The 15779-nt window shown below is 45.1% G+C and overlaps 1 protein-coding gene across 2 annotated transcripts in view; it reads right to left on the reverse strand.

Moving 5' to 3' along the window:
• runx2b (RUNX family transcription factor 2b) overlaps nucleotides 1–15779 on the reverse strand; it is a 37432-nt gene that overhangs the window by 1231 nt on the left and 20422 nt on the right. The window contains exons 4-6 of one of the 2 annotated variants that reach the window (XM_070925364.1): nucleotides 14066–14170; nucleotides 4313–4480; nucleotides 1874–2035 (exon numbers count right to left, since the gene is read on the reverse strand). In XM_070925364.1, the coding sequence (XP_070781465.1) occupies nucleotides 1874–2035; nucleotides 4313–4480; nucleotides 14066–14170 (435 nt within the window). The remainder of the gene's footprint in view (nucleotides 1–1873; nucleotides 2036–4312; nucleotides 4481–14065; nucleotides 14171–15779) is intronic. The other variant, XM_070925365.1, reaches the window with a different exon arrangement.

Consider the following 15779-nt stretch of genomic DNA (forward strand, 5'->3'; position numbering starts at 1 on the left):
TGTCTGTGTGTGTCTGTGTGCACGCGCACGAGTGAGGGAGCCGAGAAGGAGCTGCTCCATCTCACCCTTCGTTCCTCTCTTCGCTTCATCCCTTAAAAAATACCCAAAAACCACTAACTGGCTGCGGCGAGCTTCGCGCTGGGCGCAGAGTTTAAGGAGAATAGGAGGTCCTCCCCCCCTCCCCCCCTCGCACTCCCTCCCTCCCGTCTCCTCTCAGTGGTTTAGTCCAGCCATGGCGCTCTTATCATAAATCACCAGGCGTCTTCCGTGTCACCATGTCTACTGCGAGAGGACAGGGGGTGGCGGGGGGGCGACGAGGCAGTGTTTATGTGCAGGGAGGAATTGTGAAGCCGGGTTTGTCGCTAGCGTCAGATAGCATATGCTGCCAATTAAGGCCTTTAAAATCCGTTTGATTCTAATAGAAATAGTAGGTGATTGTCTCCGCTGTGGAGGAGTAGTGTGATCTCAGACATGACCGGCGCTGTTCAATAAACTCCTGCTTTTAACATTTGGACCTATTTTAGTGCTCAATGGGGCCCTGTGATGATGAGCCAGATCAAACTTTATTAGTTTAAATGAAACCAGAGTGGAACATTGTCTAAATATTTGGGAGGGATTTTACAAACTCTAGAGCATCACTTCCGAATTAGGTGTTTGACTCAACTGATGAACTTTTGCAACTGCTTCTTAGCAACCATAACATTTTAACACACAAGCTAGATTGTGCAAAGGTGTGCGCGGGAGGGGGGCAGGATGGTGCAGAGTTTGCACCGGAGCATCCATATCAGCTTCTGCTTGTACTTGTCGGTATGTTCTGCGGCTGGATACTGTTACAGTGCAGCCTGGCGAGGTGTCAACATGATCTCCAGAGATCTGAGAGCCTTAGTCACATCACTTAGGAGGCATTAAATGCTCGAGGTGTGCAAGTGGGTGAAGGCGGGAGGCAAGGTTTGGGGCCTGTGTTTATGTGTGTGAACGTGCTTGCACATGCACGTGTGTCACTTTGAGAACAAAGCCCCGGCGCTGGTGAGATGAAAGCTGAAGGGAAAGACCAAACTAATCAAAGTTGACAAGGCAGCTGGTTGGATTTTAAGCCTTCTCTAATGCAGAGTCACACGGCCACGTCGCGTAATCACTCACCCTCGCTCGGGGCACACACACACACACACACACAGGAGGGTGTAGTACGTTAGCACAAGAAAACAGAAGGGGAGAAAAAGTAGGGTAGAAAAAAAAACTCATATGGCAGTGAGTCAAACAGGTGTACGGGGGAGAAACTTGTCTGGCGGCATGTAGGGAGTTTAAAGGAGCTTTCACATTGGGGGAAAAACAGAGACAAATTGGAACACAGATGCTGCCGTTACAGCAAACAGACTGGCTAATGCAATTACCCAGAATGCCCTGTGAGAGTGGTGTATCGCTATAAAGACACTTTATTTGTCAGTCACGAGCCTGTTATTATCCCTGGGCCTGTTATTACCCATACTCCTCTGGGATCAAAGGCCTGGAGCGAGGAAAAAAGGAAACAATCGTTTTTTTTCCCTCCACTGTCATCCACCCCATCCAAACCGCTCTCTGGAGAGACAGTCGGACTGTGACAACATGCCTCATTCCTCACGTTCATTTGAGAATGAGCTAATAGCAGCTCGCTGGGCTGTATTAGTCTCTGGTAAATGGTAACACATAGCCTTTGTTTATGTTTCTGCTTTTGAGTGTCAGCTTGTGTGTATGGATCTCTGTCTTTCTCTCTCCCCTTCCCTCCTTCTATCGCCATAAGAAAAAGTTTTAACTGGATTGTTTATGGAAGTTTAGGCGGTCGTGATGGGACAAGGAGACTGGGTGGTTTCACACAGTGGCAGAGTAGTGGTTCTACCTGGCAATCGTCTAGGCACGTCACTGATGGCAGGCAGGCCCGTGCCTCGGCTGGAGGACAGGGGGGCGGTGGAGTGGACTGAGGGGGACGCCATGGGACTCAGGTAGGACGGGTACGTCTGTTCATACGACCAGGGAGGAGAGGACTGGGACTGACGAGGGTCTGATGGGGAGAAATGGAGCGAGGGAAGGAAGGGAGAAAAATAGCCCAGAAAGACATAAAGAGAAAAAACAGACACGAAAAGAAAGAAAGAATAATTACTAGTGGCCCATCGGCTGGTTCAAATGTTCTACTTCTTTTTGCTAAAATGGGTAGCAAATTGACAACAACATTCAGAACAACTGTAGACATTATTAGAGTCTCTGTTTCTCTGTGCTCATGTTTTGAGGTAAGTATCAGTTGGGAGGGTTATGCAACATCCTCCGTAATGACACATCTAATGTTTACCTTCGCAGAGAAGATCTTCCTGTTTGCCTTATAAAACATTGTGCTTGCAGCTGAGGCACAGAGAGCCTTGCTGGCACACACCCAGCATGTAAACACACCAGCAAACAACCAAGAAAATAACTGCTGCACACACGTTATTGTGTGTGTCTGAGCTGCAACACTAGCATAGAGCATGAACGTTGATTGATATTGCATTGTACATGAGCTATTTTTACGTGTTATGATTTGTGAACAATTGTGTAGTGATTTACAATCTCAGTTATTCCCAGCCAGGGGTGCTTGAACCCCAAAGGGGTACTACGATTGTAGAGTTGCTCAACTAAATGGAAAAAGAGATCATTTGATAAAAGATATATACACATATTGAGTTAGCTGTAATCCCTGAATGTGCTGCCAGTTAACAAACGAGCGGAGAGAGCTAAACAGAAACAGTTATGGATGAGAGATTGAAATACATAGGTAAAAAGTAATAAGCTAAAAGTAATGGTTAAATATGTTAGTTGAAATAGCTAAACATAATGGATAAATGGCTGAAATAGTTACCTTAAAGTGCTAATGGGGAAACAGTTGAAATAGCTAGCTAAAAGAAATGGCTAATGGAACTTCTGCTACTCCAAGTGATACGTAGCGATCATTGACAACGGTGTTTATGATGGGGTGTTTGGGTTCATGTGACAGGGCTGTGAGGGTATATTAGACAAAAAAGGTTGGGAACCACTGCTCTAATCAAAGCTGCACTTAGATATAAAGTTCAAGCTTCACCTCAAAATATTTACACTCAAGAAGCAGTTTGCTCACATGCAGTTAATGTCCAATAATATTTTCTACTCGCTGTTTAACCATCCCTCAAATGATCCACTAACACTACAATGTCATTCCAGAGAGTAACTAAGAGCTAAATGGCGACCTGTGACGAGCCTCCAGAGGTGTGGGCGATCAGGTAGCAGCCATCCCCGAACCGTGAGAGATGGTGTTACCTTCTAGGATGTAGATTGGTAGAGTGACGGAGTAGAGAAAGACAGACGATCTCGGAGGCAATGTAACATACTGCACGGGGCATTCTGTGGTCCCATTAGGATGCTCCCATGGCTCAGTTGGGGTTTGATATTTCACCTTACAAACAGTAAATGTTGCTAAGTTTGTGACTCAGTTTGTGAGTCAGCCTGCTTGATTATTCATTGATACCCTTTAGGACATTGTGACGCATATTGTAGGTGTTCCTACTTCTTCAATGAATTTTTTAACAATGCTACATCTGGATTTTGGCCATTTGTGGGTGAAATACAATATGAATAACACATAAAATGTTAAATTCTCTATATCAACACTTTTAAACAGTCTTATCCTTGAATGCAAACATAAAATGTGGGGCTGCGCCGTCTGTCTGAAATCAATGTTGCAATATTGTTTTTCTGATATTAATATAAAAATTACAATATGGTAAATGCATAATGCTTAATTACATATTAAATAATTAAATTAATTATTTTACGCATTGTAATGACTAATTTTCTTGAAATTGTTAATTTTGAACTGAATTATGTCAAATGATAAAGTATGATCAGATCATTAATCAAATGTCTTGTATCCTTGGAATCAGGCCATAAAAACATGATTTCACCCAATAGGTAAAAATGGTTTCATTGTTCAGTACAGGGAAATATGGTATTGGTATAATCTTATGGTATGAAACCTTTGATAGATGACATACACTTTGAAATACACTTCCAATGCTAACCACCTGCAAAGGTTGTGCAGTAAAACAATTTTGTATTTTAAACTTATTTTAACGCTACAAGACACTTGAAGCACTGCTGACCCCTAACCATGTAATGCCAGAGGAAAAACATATCTTTTCACAGCATGGTCAGAGGTCAAGATCAGCTACACCACTGCTCTACGACGCCTCACCAGGGTGGATGCTTGTCGTGATGGTGCTTAAATCCAGTCCTTTTCTGGGTCAGCTGTAAAAGTTCAGAACCGGGTGCTCACCTGTTATCTGCGTCTGTCCCTGCGGGTTGAAGGAGTTGGCCGCTGTGTTGAGAGTTGGCCGGGGGCCTTGGGTGGGAACGGCCACCCTCACCCTCATCCTCTCCAGCTCGCTAAGGCGGTCTGAGAAGAGACCAGTCTTGGGAGGGTCCTCGAGTTTCTGACGATGCCCTGCGCACACACAAAAACAGTGTTTTATTGGTAAGGAGTTGCACCAGTCATTGATGGGTTCCATGTTGCTGTATTTGAAAACAGTGTTTTTTACTGCTGCGATGTTGCATGCAAACCATATTTTTATCAACGTAAGATGAAACTCACTGACAGCGCTCAGCCCTGTGTGACTGATGATCTCAATTAGTTTGCTTTTGTCTTGGCATACAGTTTGTCTGTGATCTTTTGTAATGTACGTTTAATGACGCAGTTCTTCTGTGTGCCATGCCTTACTTGGTAAACACAGTTTGTGCTCTTGAACAAAGAGAAGGTACAGATGCTTTTGGGAATGCAATGCTACATCCTGCTCATTAACAAAGGCAATTATCTCTTATCACCTTGCATGAGAGAAAAAGAGGGAGTTAAGACTGAGAGTGAGACATTGCATATATGTTTAGCTTTAACCTGAGGCTTCTTCCTCAGGTAAACACAAGCTCTCACGCCATTGCCCCATTATCCCCACAGGAGTCGTAACCTATGCCAAATATGTTAAACCCGTTATTTTCCTGCATTCCTCTGCCGATACATTTACACCCTTTATATCCCTGATTCTGTTCTCATCACTCTTTCAGGCTGCTAACTCTTGACTCCAACATACATAATACATGATAATATAATACAGCACACGCACATTGCAAACACATAGATCATGCACACAAACTAAAGACAATGTGTCACTTGCTCTGTATGGGCCAGCCCATCTCTATCCCAGCAGCCCTATCGGCTCTGTAGTGGGAACCACAGCAGAAACCTGCCCAGGGGCCCAGGTGTAGACTATAGTTTAGCAAAGGTGGGGTAGAAAGAGAGGCATGTGCACACACAGTCCTTTTTTTTACCATTGACACAGGCCTGTGTCAGTGCGTCTGTCTGGTCTCGCACTAGTTCCCCTGTAAAGGCGGTAAAGTAAATATCAAACAGAGGAGAGTAGAAACTCCTGCTGTGCTTGGCAGAGCTCCAGTTGGCTCAGACAGAAACAGCGAGCTGCTTCAGAATCCTGCCCAACCTGCCTGCTGCCTGGACTGGGAACAAAGGCCTGGCACTACACCTATCACACTGGATGGGTGTTACGGAGCGAGAGGAGAGGAGGGAAAAGTCATCATTTGTGTCAAGACCACAGAAAACTGCCTCACAGGGGATTCTTGTGGACTAATAGCCAAACATGTGTATTAATGACCCCCCACCCCCCTGCCAAGGGGCTTTGTCGCATGTCATCCTCACCTTTCCCTCTCTCTGCTGATTTTATGTCACTTTTACCATCAAATAAATGCGAAATGACAACAAAATGATATTTTAAAAACTGCCTCGTCCTCTGTGCAGCATTTTTCCACTACTGCAAGTTTGAAACAAATTTATTTCAGCCTCAGAAATGCTTTCAGAAACCATCCGACTCTTCACAACAAATTAATTTATTGTGGAACAACGATTTGGAATTCTGCTCTGCAATGACTTGAGAATGGCGTGAGTGAAAATGCAGCCAGTGACAGTCAGACAGACCATGATTTTTATTACACGATGACGTTACCGGACTGGCATCACATGGTTCAAAATAAATAGACAATCTCATCATCGGCTTCTTCACATAGTTGCTTTGGAACGCAAATAATATCGGCTACTTAAACCTCAGTTTATTGAAGTCTTTTTTGCTTTACAACATAATTCATGGCCATATTTCATTAATAATATTTCTCCATCGCTCCAGAGGATAATTTGTGCCTCTCGCTGGCATTCCTCATCTCTCTGTGCAAGCTGTGCCCAGTCAATCATAGCGTTTCCATTTTCAACAGACCGAATTTCTATTCTAAAAAAGCCTCGGGACACAGTGCGGCCTTTGTGCACAGCCCGTCTCCTAGTGATGGGAATAAATAGCAATGGGAGACCAAGGGAGATGAGGGGAGACAGAGGGGGACAGACGCGAAGGGGAGGAGGCACATGAAGAGGAAGAGACCCTGATGACCAGTAAATTAAGAGCTCTGGATGGGTCCGAACCAGTCAGAAGACACAGGCTCTGTGAGGAGTGCTGAGCAAAGAGTACAGCGAATGGTGAGGAAGTTAGAGAGGGTTTCGGATTTCGATATGTTTGAGGAAGATCCCAAAACACAGACAGATATTTACATGTACATTTAAGGAGATAAACACAATTCTGATCTGCATGACAAGCCAGCTCTCTGTCGCTGGTAAGTTAAACTTGTCTCAGCTTCCACCCTGGACTACCATACTGTCAAGAAACCTATGGATGCATCCTAGTTTAAAGGAAAAACAACGTATTTTTTCCCCTAAAGGAATGCAGCATCTCAACCGCCACATTAAGGTCCAATTTACACTCCAAACAGCCAGACCTCAAGTCCATTAGTTTAGAGGGCCTTGACAGTAAATACAGTTTTTCATGAGTTAATTACACCTTTTAGAGGACAACTGTTGCCAAACACAAGACGTCTCAGCTGTTTTATCGGAACCCTAGCAGGGCGGAGGAATGAGCCGGGGGTATTTAAAGGAGCGGGAAAGGCGGATGATTTCACTGCCGTAGGGAAAGTCCCTGAGATTCCCATCATCCCTGTGAAAACAGCGGAGATTTTCGATAGCGCCTGCCACTTCCCTGCCCAGCCAGCGGCCGGAAACATGGACAGATTCAGACCAGATGTGAGCAACTTCCACACACACACAGAAACACTCAGAGAAACACACATATGCAAGAATGGACGTATGCAAACACACGCCTGCACATGCAATCATTCACATTTGCACATGTGCATCATGCATACACCCTCGCACATGCATATACAGTACAGGCTCAAACATGCACACACACACAAAGATTAATAATGATTAGATAACACCTCTATAGATCGTATCCCTAATCACACAGTTGCACACTGATCCTAGAATAGTATTATTTCAGCCGTCCAAGAGACATAAGTCTGGATTCAACTCACCCCTGCTGATCTGATAACAGTTAGTAAGAGCAAGTAGGCAAACAGAATATAAGTCCTCTGTAATTAATGGCAGCATTAGATTGGATCTGAGCCTGAGCACAGAGATCTTTGACGGATGGCTCGCTGTTCCCTCATATGTCCTGGCTGACAATATTCCTCAAATACCCACGTTTTTTTTTAGCTAGAGAGCGGTTTATACTGGGATTCTTCATGACAAGGTTACCAATGTGCTTTTAAAAACTTGTTACTTGTTTCCACTAAACATTTTAAAAGGAATAGTTTAGCTCATTTGCTTTTTTGCTGAGAGTGAGATGAGAAGATGGATACCACTTTCGTGACTGTACAGCAAATATGAAGCGACAGCCAGCAGCCATGCTAGCTTAGCCTAGCATAATGACTGGCCTGAGAGCGGAGTCGATTCTCATGTCTCGGCAAGAAGAACAACCTCCTCCCCCCACCAACGCATCAAGTTTGAGCCATCACTACAGACACATCAGTAAAAAATTCTCCTGCCTACTGCCTGACTAAGTAACGTGAGGAAAATGTGGAGCGCCAGAAAATCCTGAATAAATGGGATAATTTATAAATTTGGTGTCACGTCATGCCCTCTAAGCCCTTCAGTCTGGTTTATGATCACCGGGTGAGATAGGATGAATGTATCTTTGGGGCTGATTCAGAAAGAAAAAAAACCCATGCTCTTGGAGCCTGGGTTGAATCACCCGGTCTGTGTTTGTGCGTGTGTGTGTGTGTCAGTCATCTAACGATGGAACAGCCAGTAAAGTCGATGAATGAATACACTGGGTCCATATTTCACTTTTTTATTTGGAGCCCTCACAGTGGCCATGTTGTTTTTGTGAGCGGTCAGAAACAATGAATTATTTCAGGTGGCAATCTGAAAGCTGGCAGAGCGTGGCTCGAGAGGAAAAGTGCCGAGTGGGTGACAGCCAGACGCCCGTCTACCAGGGGGGTCTGGTATAAAGGGAGAGGAGGGAGAGGAGGGAGAGAAAGAGAAGAGGGGAGATAATAAAAACTGAATATTGGGGGGGGGGGGGGGGGGGGGAGATGAGAAAAAGAGAGAAGAGAGAGGAGGTGTGAGAGAAGAGGCAGCGAGCAAAGGAGAGAAGGAGACGGAGAGAAAGGGGGAGCCAGGCTGTCGTGGAGCGCTGCCAGCCGTCTGTGTGGTCCATGCGTTCCAGCCTGGAGGAAGCAAGCCAGGCGAAGGAAGGGCACACACACACACACACACACACACACACACACACACACTCTTACGTACACACATACACAATAATTCCCTAAGGTGAAACATTTATTGAACACAAAAACACATTATATACACACTTGTATGATATTGTACAAAGTTTAAAGAGCACACACACACACACACACACACACACACACACACACACACACACACACACACACAGTTTGGCTTGTGTGTGGTTTTCAGACAGGCTCCCTCTGCACCTCTCTGCTCACATTAAAGTCTTTTGATTCAGAACAGGGGAGAACAAATCCCTCTGAGATGTTTTTTTGCTGCAGCTTGGGGGCCAACAAACTCCGGACCCTCTTTCTTAAGCTTTGTCTCTTTTTTTGTTGTTCACTTTCCGCCTCCCTCTCACTCTTTATTCTGCTGTCTTCCTCTCTGTCCCTCCCTCCCACTGAATGATTTTGTGTGTTTTTAGCGCTGTAAAGGCCTTGGCACCTCTTCAAGGAACTTCATAAGACATTCAACTGACTGACTGCCTCTGGAAAAGCCTGCAGACTTTTTTTTTCGTCTCTCCTTTCCCCCTACTCCCTCCCTCCCTCCCTCTTTTCATTCCTTTTCCTCCTGATGTTTGGGTGAGTTTTATTTGTCCGGCTCCCATTGTTAAAAGCAGCTCGGAGTAAGGCAGCAGCAGATAAGTGTGGGCGTGTATCTGTCTTTGAGGGAGAAAAGAGTATTGGAGTATTTAATTACCTGGATGCTGTACAAAACTATATTCTACTTGCTGCTTGAGGCAGTCACTGACAAAGCATGATAATCCAGAAACATAAAGGGCCTCATATTCCTGTACATAATTCAAGGAAATGAGATGAAAGCTGGCTGACATCATCTAAATAGTGTGCTCCAATGTAATTAGCATCTGTGAGGATCTTAGCATTTCACACTGAGCATAACCGGCTGTTGTAAAAAACAAAGCCCAGGCCTTGCAGCAGGTAATAGTACCCTACAAGCACATGTCATGGCATGTGTGTGTGTGTGTGTGTGATGACACTGTTTTGGTGTCGTCATGACAGACATGTCAATGAAGGCATCTCACTCACTCATACTGTTTCCAGCCTAGCGGCACGTCTTTTTTAAGAGCTTTAACAGGGCGTAGCCTAGCAACAACACTCCAACAAGGTTGTTTAGATGTGTGTGTTTGTCTGAATACATATGTGTGAGCATGGGTGTTAGTGCTCCATGCTGCTTTTGATGCAGTAGACCATGCATCATCCTGTCCTGACTATCGCACTTGTGGTGTGCCACAAGGCTCAGTTTTAGGCCCACTATTTTTCTGTTTGCATGCTTCCTCTATCTATAGTTTCATTTTTATACAGACGCCCAGTCGTATGTATCATTAACACCTGGCCATAATTGCAATGTTGTTACTCTCATTAACTGTCTTGATGAGATTAAGTGCTGGATGTCTGATGATTTCCTGTGGCTAAATGACTAATTTTATTATTTTATCTCCTAACTTCATTCTACTCATCCTCAATAACCTTGGTATTATTTCATTATTATTATTATTATTATTATATGCTCTGTTTACTGTCTTCTGCTGACCTGGAGACAGTGATCCATTTCTTTTATTTAATCCCTTTTGGACTACTGTGACTCACTCCATTCATGCACTATCTCTGGATCTCTGGATTGCAGTTGGTCCAAAGTACAGCAGCAAGGGACTTATCACATCAACTCTGTCTTAGCCTCCTTTCACCAGTTCATTTCAGAATTGATTTTATACATTTGCTGATTATGCTCAAGGCTAAAATACATCTGTGTACTCCGGACCCCTTGTGAGCTTGACCACAGCCTGAGGTCCTCTGGCAAGGGTCTCCTGGCTGTTCCCAGGTCCAGGTTAGTAACTAGAGAAGAAAGATGGCTATATTTCTTCACACATTCTTGTCTTTTGCTCTGTGAAGCACTTTGTAACTTGTTTTGAAAAGCTGTTTCATAAAATAAAATAAAGTTACTATCATTATTAAAGCTATTATTGTGTATGTATAACATATCTGCAAGTATTGTGTAAATGTGTGTGTGGGTGTGAGCATGTGTGTGTCGCAGGAAGAGTTTGGCTTGGCAGACAGGTCTCCTGAACCACTAATATTATCTGCAGGCCTGTAAGTAACTGGGGGCCTCTTCACCAGACTTGTTAACACCCTGACCAAAACCAAACCAAAACACGACCCTGTACCCGAGCTCAGAACCCCCCAGACCCAGCAGCTTCAAACACCAGAGAGCAGAGACGGGCCTGACCGCTAACCTCCACCGCTGACACACAACACACACACACACACACACACACACGTCACTCACACTCAGTTATGCACAATAACCACTGCAATGTGCCACAGCAAGACACAGTATGTGTGACGCCACAGTGGTTTTTGTCACCTCCTATGTTTGTCTGTCATCAATTAACTATAATGAGAACAGTGGGTTTGGACAGAAAGCCTAGTATATTGTGTTATTACGGCTCGACTATTATCACTCAGGAAGTTTGTCTCAGCTGGCCGCAGCCACCGTCAGGAGCAGCTGAAAGGAGACAGAACCACCTATAAAAGCATATTGGTTTAAACAACCACTCCCTGTCTATTAGCTCAAAATGACTTTTAATGAGGCCTATTAGCTCTGCTCCAAATCAGCACTGTGGCTACACTAGACTAATGACACCAATAACACACACTCTCTCTGCAAGACATGTCACATGTGGGTGCACACATGCAGGCGCTAGAGGACACACATGCACGCATTTGTAATCACATCTCCATGAGCAATCAGACATGCACATGCCTATATGAATGAACACACACACCGACACGTACATGTGTGCACACTTGGTGAGTTGTTGGTGCAGTGGCAAACCACAGAGTAACCAAGAGCTGTCAAGCGATTAAGCACAATGCGAGCCACAGAAACCGAGTTAGCCTCCCGCTAATAACACAGTGGCCAGAGGGACCTGACTAACCATACCCACACACATACACACACTCACTGTAAACCTCTGAGGAAAATCATACCACAGATCTTTAAAGTAGGCCCCACTGATATTCGTCACTCTGACCACGCAATTAATTAGCAAAAAGCTCAGCGCCACAGTTCAGAGATATGAGCCCCGTTCATTCACGGGTGGTCCAACTTCATCCCCTTGCTAATATCAGATGAGGAACCGCTGGGGAAATGACATCCCTCAGGAAGAGTCATATGGCTACCATAAGGCCCATCAAACCTGCCGACACAAAATGTCCTTCCTGAATGAGACACCCACAACCAGGCAAGCCATTAAAAGGGAGCAAAAACTGCCAATGACATGAAAAGCGTAGAAAATAAATAAAAGCATAGAGAATAGTTATTAACTTTTCAGACCAGTTACCAGCCCATGTTGAAATCTAGTATCATTGTCAGCTTATTTTCCAGAAACAACACTGTGTTTTTACAGAGAAGGGCCACAGAGTGCCAGTGTGTGTCAGGCTTAAGACAGCCCACTGTTCTTTCTCCGCGTGTCTCCGTGTGGACCCCTCCCTGTGGGGGCCCGGTGTACCACAGGCCTCCTAATTACCCACTCGTTTAACACAAAATAGAGCTGTAATGGCCGGCAAAGCCCCCCCCCCACCTCATGTGTCAATGAAGCGTTCACAGATAGAATCACAGTTTTGGAGACAGCCGGTGCTCTCAGCTACGAGTCTCTCCGTGCTGAAAACCCGAAGGGGGGGGGGGGCGGTTGAGAGGGCACATGTGTGTTTTGCCACCCTCCGACCTCAGCTTAATGACCCCTGAGAGGGAGACGTGTTCTGGCTGTAGTTTCTGGGTAAATTACACCGGCGCTGCAATTCTGACCACTTAACAGCAAAGCAAAGAAGTTCAGGGGTTACGTATGATGACATACTCTTTATTGCTTAAATTACTGTCCTGAGACTGAAGTTAGAACATGCAGACTTTCACTTTAAGCCACCACAAATTGGTCTGAGACAAAGGTAAGAATAATGGATGAAAGTGTAAGTCTCTATGCCAGAATCCCCTCACCTGATATCAGGTAGTACTGCCTACTTGTCTACTTTAGTGACTCAAACTCATGTCACATTATGTCCAGGCCTCCAAGAAGGCTTTCTGGACTCAAATCTAAGCAACTTTGTTGAGACCAAACTGGAGGCTTTTTCTAAACAAATTCTGCCCCGACTCCCATCTGCTCGCCACCAAATAACAAGACTTGTTTGAAAGTCATCTGACGGGGGACAGCAGATGCACAGGAAATGCTTATGATCAAACAAGAAGGATCGAGAGCTCCGAAGGAAAAAAGTGGGCGTGATTGTGGAGTACACGTGCGTTTGACGACAAGCATGTGCCTTTGTTTCAGGGTGCGTGTTGATGAGCACTGAATGTCGAGTGTCTGAGGCATTTTTTGGCACCACGGGCAGGTTTCCTACAACAGAGACTGATGGTGGCACTAATCCTACTGTCTCCCGGCTCCGCTGTGTCTCTGCGCGTCCTGGTGCCATATGTGACGGGCAGGCGGGTGGGCGGGTTGTTTGTGATGTGATATTGTTCATTGAGACGCCATAAGATGAGAATATGTTTTTTTTTTTTTTTTTTTTATGAATAGGGAGGAGGGTTTTGGGAAACAGCTGCATGCCAGACCAGTTGGCACTGGCGGCTATAGTAAAGTTTTTTTTTCCTCCTCAGTTGTTTTTATATGGCCCATTAAAATGAGCTGATGCTAGCATTCTGCTACCCAGTGTACCCTCTCAGGAATACTCTGCCTCCTTTTTTTATTTCTCTTCTGTCTCTCAAACTGTCACACGGGAGGCTGACCTGCTTTCCAAGAGGTCAACTTAATTAAAAGCCTGTTGATTGCTAATGAACACAATCAGAACTTTTTCCAGTAAAACTTCTTTTTTTGTCGTTAATGAACTTGTTTTATTAGCCTCTCACCATTTTAGCTGGGCAATTGCTGCGATTGGCTAGCTGCACTGTCAACCACACCCACAGCTTAGTTAAAGGGACACTCCATGATTCTAAAAGTTTAGTTTACTGGTCATGAGGAGTACGACTCAGCCTGTGAAAACAGTCCACAGTATGATGTCTTCTGTTGCTCTGGAAGGAGGTTTTGAAAAAATTACCTATCTCGGCGAATTTGACCCTGTATTACAAACTGGAGGTGTGGGGTTTGAATGACATGGGAATTTAGGAAGCTGGGTGTGTCTGATGAAAGCTGCTATTGCATTGCATTATGGGAAGTGTAGGATCCACTGTTTTTGGAGCTTGAGGGACTAAAAGTCAGGATATTTTGACCATTCTTTTTAAAATCTGCCTCTTGCATGTGTAAGCATATTCCCATATTGTACTGTATGTGCGTGCCTTTGTACTCACTCCTGGGCTCACGCGGTCCGTCCACGGTGACCTTTATGGCTCGGTGGTAAGTGGCCACTTGTGGTGGGTTGGTGAATACTGTGATTGTCAGGGTGAAGCTCTTGCCTGTGGTGACATCAAACAACATCAAATGACATACCATCCGTGAAGACAATGACCCGCATTCATTGCTAAACCATCCCCAAGTCACAAGTGTGGTTGTGATCACATAATAGCCAATACAAACTGAGGAAAACATTTAAGAGGATTAACGACAGACAACATTGGCTGTTTGAGAGGGTCTATTTAGGTTCTTTGGCAGAGCATAAATGGAAGATTGACTGGAGGAGCCAGTGTCTTGTTATCCAGACTTTCTCCCTGTGTAACGCAGTGTGAGTGGGCGAGAGGCATTTTAATAGTCACTTCCTTTCTCGATAATCCCCAGCAGTTGCTGCCTTGGGGTTGAGCGAGTGTGTGTGTGTGTGTGTGTGTGTCAGTGTGTGTGTGTGCGTGTATTCCCCCTATGTGCATGCAAGAGGAACGCTATGAATCAGAGTGCAACAGCCAAGTCAGCAGCAGAGCTAACGTCTGAGGTATGCAGACGCATCACGTAACCACGGCTACGCTTAGGAAACAGGAAGTGGGGGGCAGGTTGCTGCAGCGACTCATCAGCGCAGCTGTCCATTCAGTCACAGCCACCTACCCGTGTTGTGTCCTCCCCGCTTGTGCTCCACTGAGAACACCCTTTCAAAGAAGTGATAAGACGATTCGGGGAGATAGCGGATCACAGATACAACAGGTGTTCCACATACCTGATTTGAGGTGCATGTGGATGAACCAGAGCTAGTGATCTATGATAAAGTGGGACACCGAGTGCGTCACCTCCCTGCTTCCCTTCCATCATAGCTGCTGTCATCTGTTACCTGCGATTCTGTACACTACTACACTATTAACTCTAGTGATGTTATCACAAGTATCCAATTACTCTCTGAATTATCCGTCCTTGCTGTCATCATACTGTGGAACCATGTCAACCCAGAAACTATCGTTCCTTGTCCACCTCTGCTGGCCCTCCTCACCTCTCTGTCCATGACTTTTATCTGACATCCTATCAGTTCACTCTGTTTGTACTTATCTCTGTCATCGCCAGGTATTCATTTCAGACACCTCGTAGTCTGATCCCCCCTGGCTCCTATGTCACTTCCTGTGACTAGATTCTGTGTCACAGTGAAGGGACGCACGCAAGGTCTCTGTGACAACACAGTCCAGCCAGCATGCTCTCCTCTGTTCTCTATACTTTGTCATCCCTCATCCCTCCTGACTGCCTCTGCTTAACTTTTTGACAGCTACAACTGAGAAGAAAAGTCGCTGGTAGAGCTGCTGACAGCGCTTATCACCATCAACTTATCACAGGCGACCACTCTCTGTGAGACTCGCATAAAATAAAAGTCTCTAAGAATATTTCCAGTAAGTTTGGAGAGGGTGAAAGCACGTCACCCGGCGCCAAATCGTAAATAAGATGATTTAGTAACAAGACAGTAAATGAGTCGCTTTGGCGTTGCCAAATATTCAGGGAATGTCATTTGACCCAATAGGAGTGCTCCTCTGCCTCGCTGCCTGACAGCCCGAGGATATGTGCAGAGTGATCAGCTGCGGGGCTGCAGCACCACCCAACATGTTAATAAGCCTGAACTGAGCGGGGTCATGTCAGGTGAGGAGAGGATAAAAAACAGTT

The sequence above is a fragment of the Enoplosus armatus genome, chromosome 19 (genome assembly GCF_043641665.1).
Source record: "Enoplosus armatus isolate fEnoArm2 chromosome 19, fEnoArm2.hap1, whole genome shotgun sequence".
In the NCBI taxonomy this organism is placed as follows: domain Eukaryota; kingdom Metazoa; phylum Chordata; class Actinopteri; order Centrarchiformes; family Enoplosidae; genus Enoplosus; species Enoplosus armatus.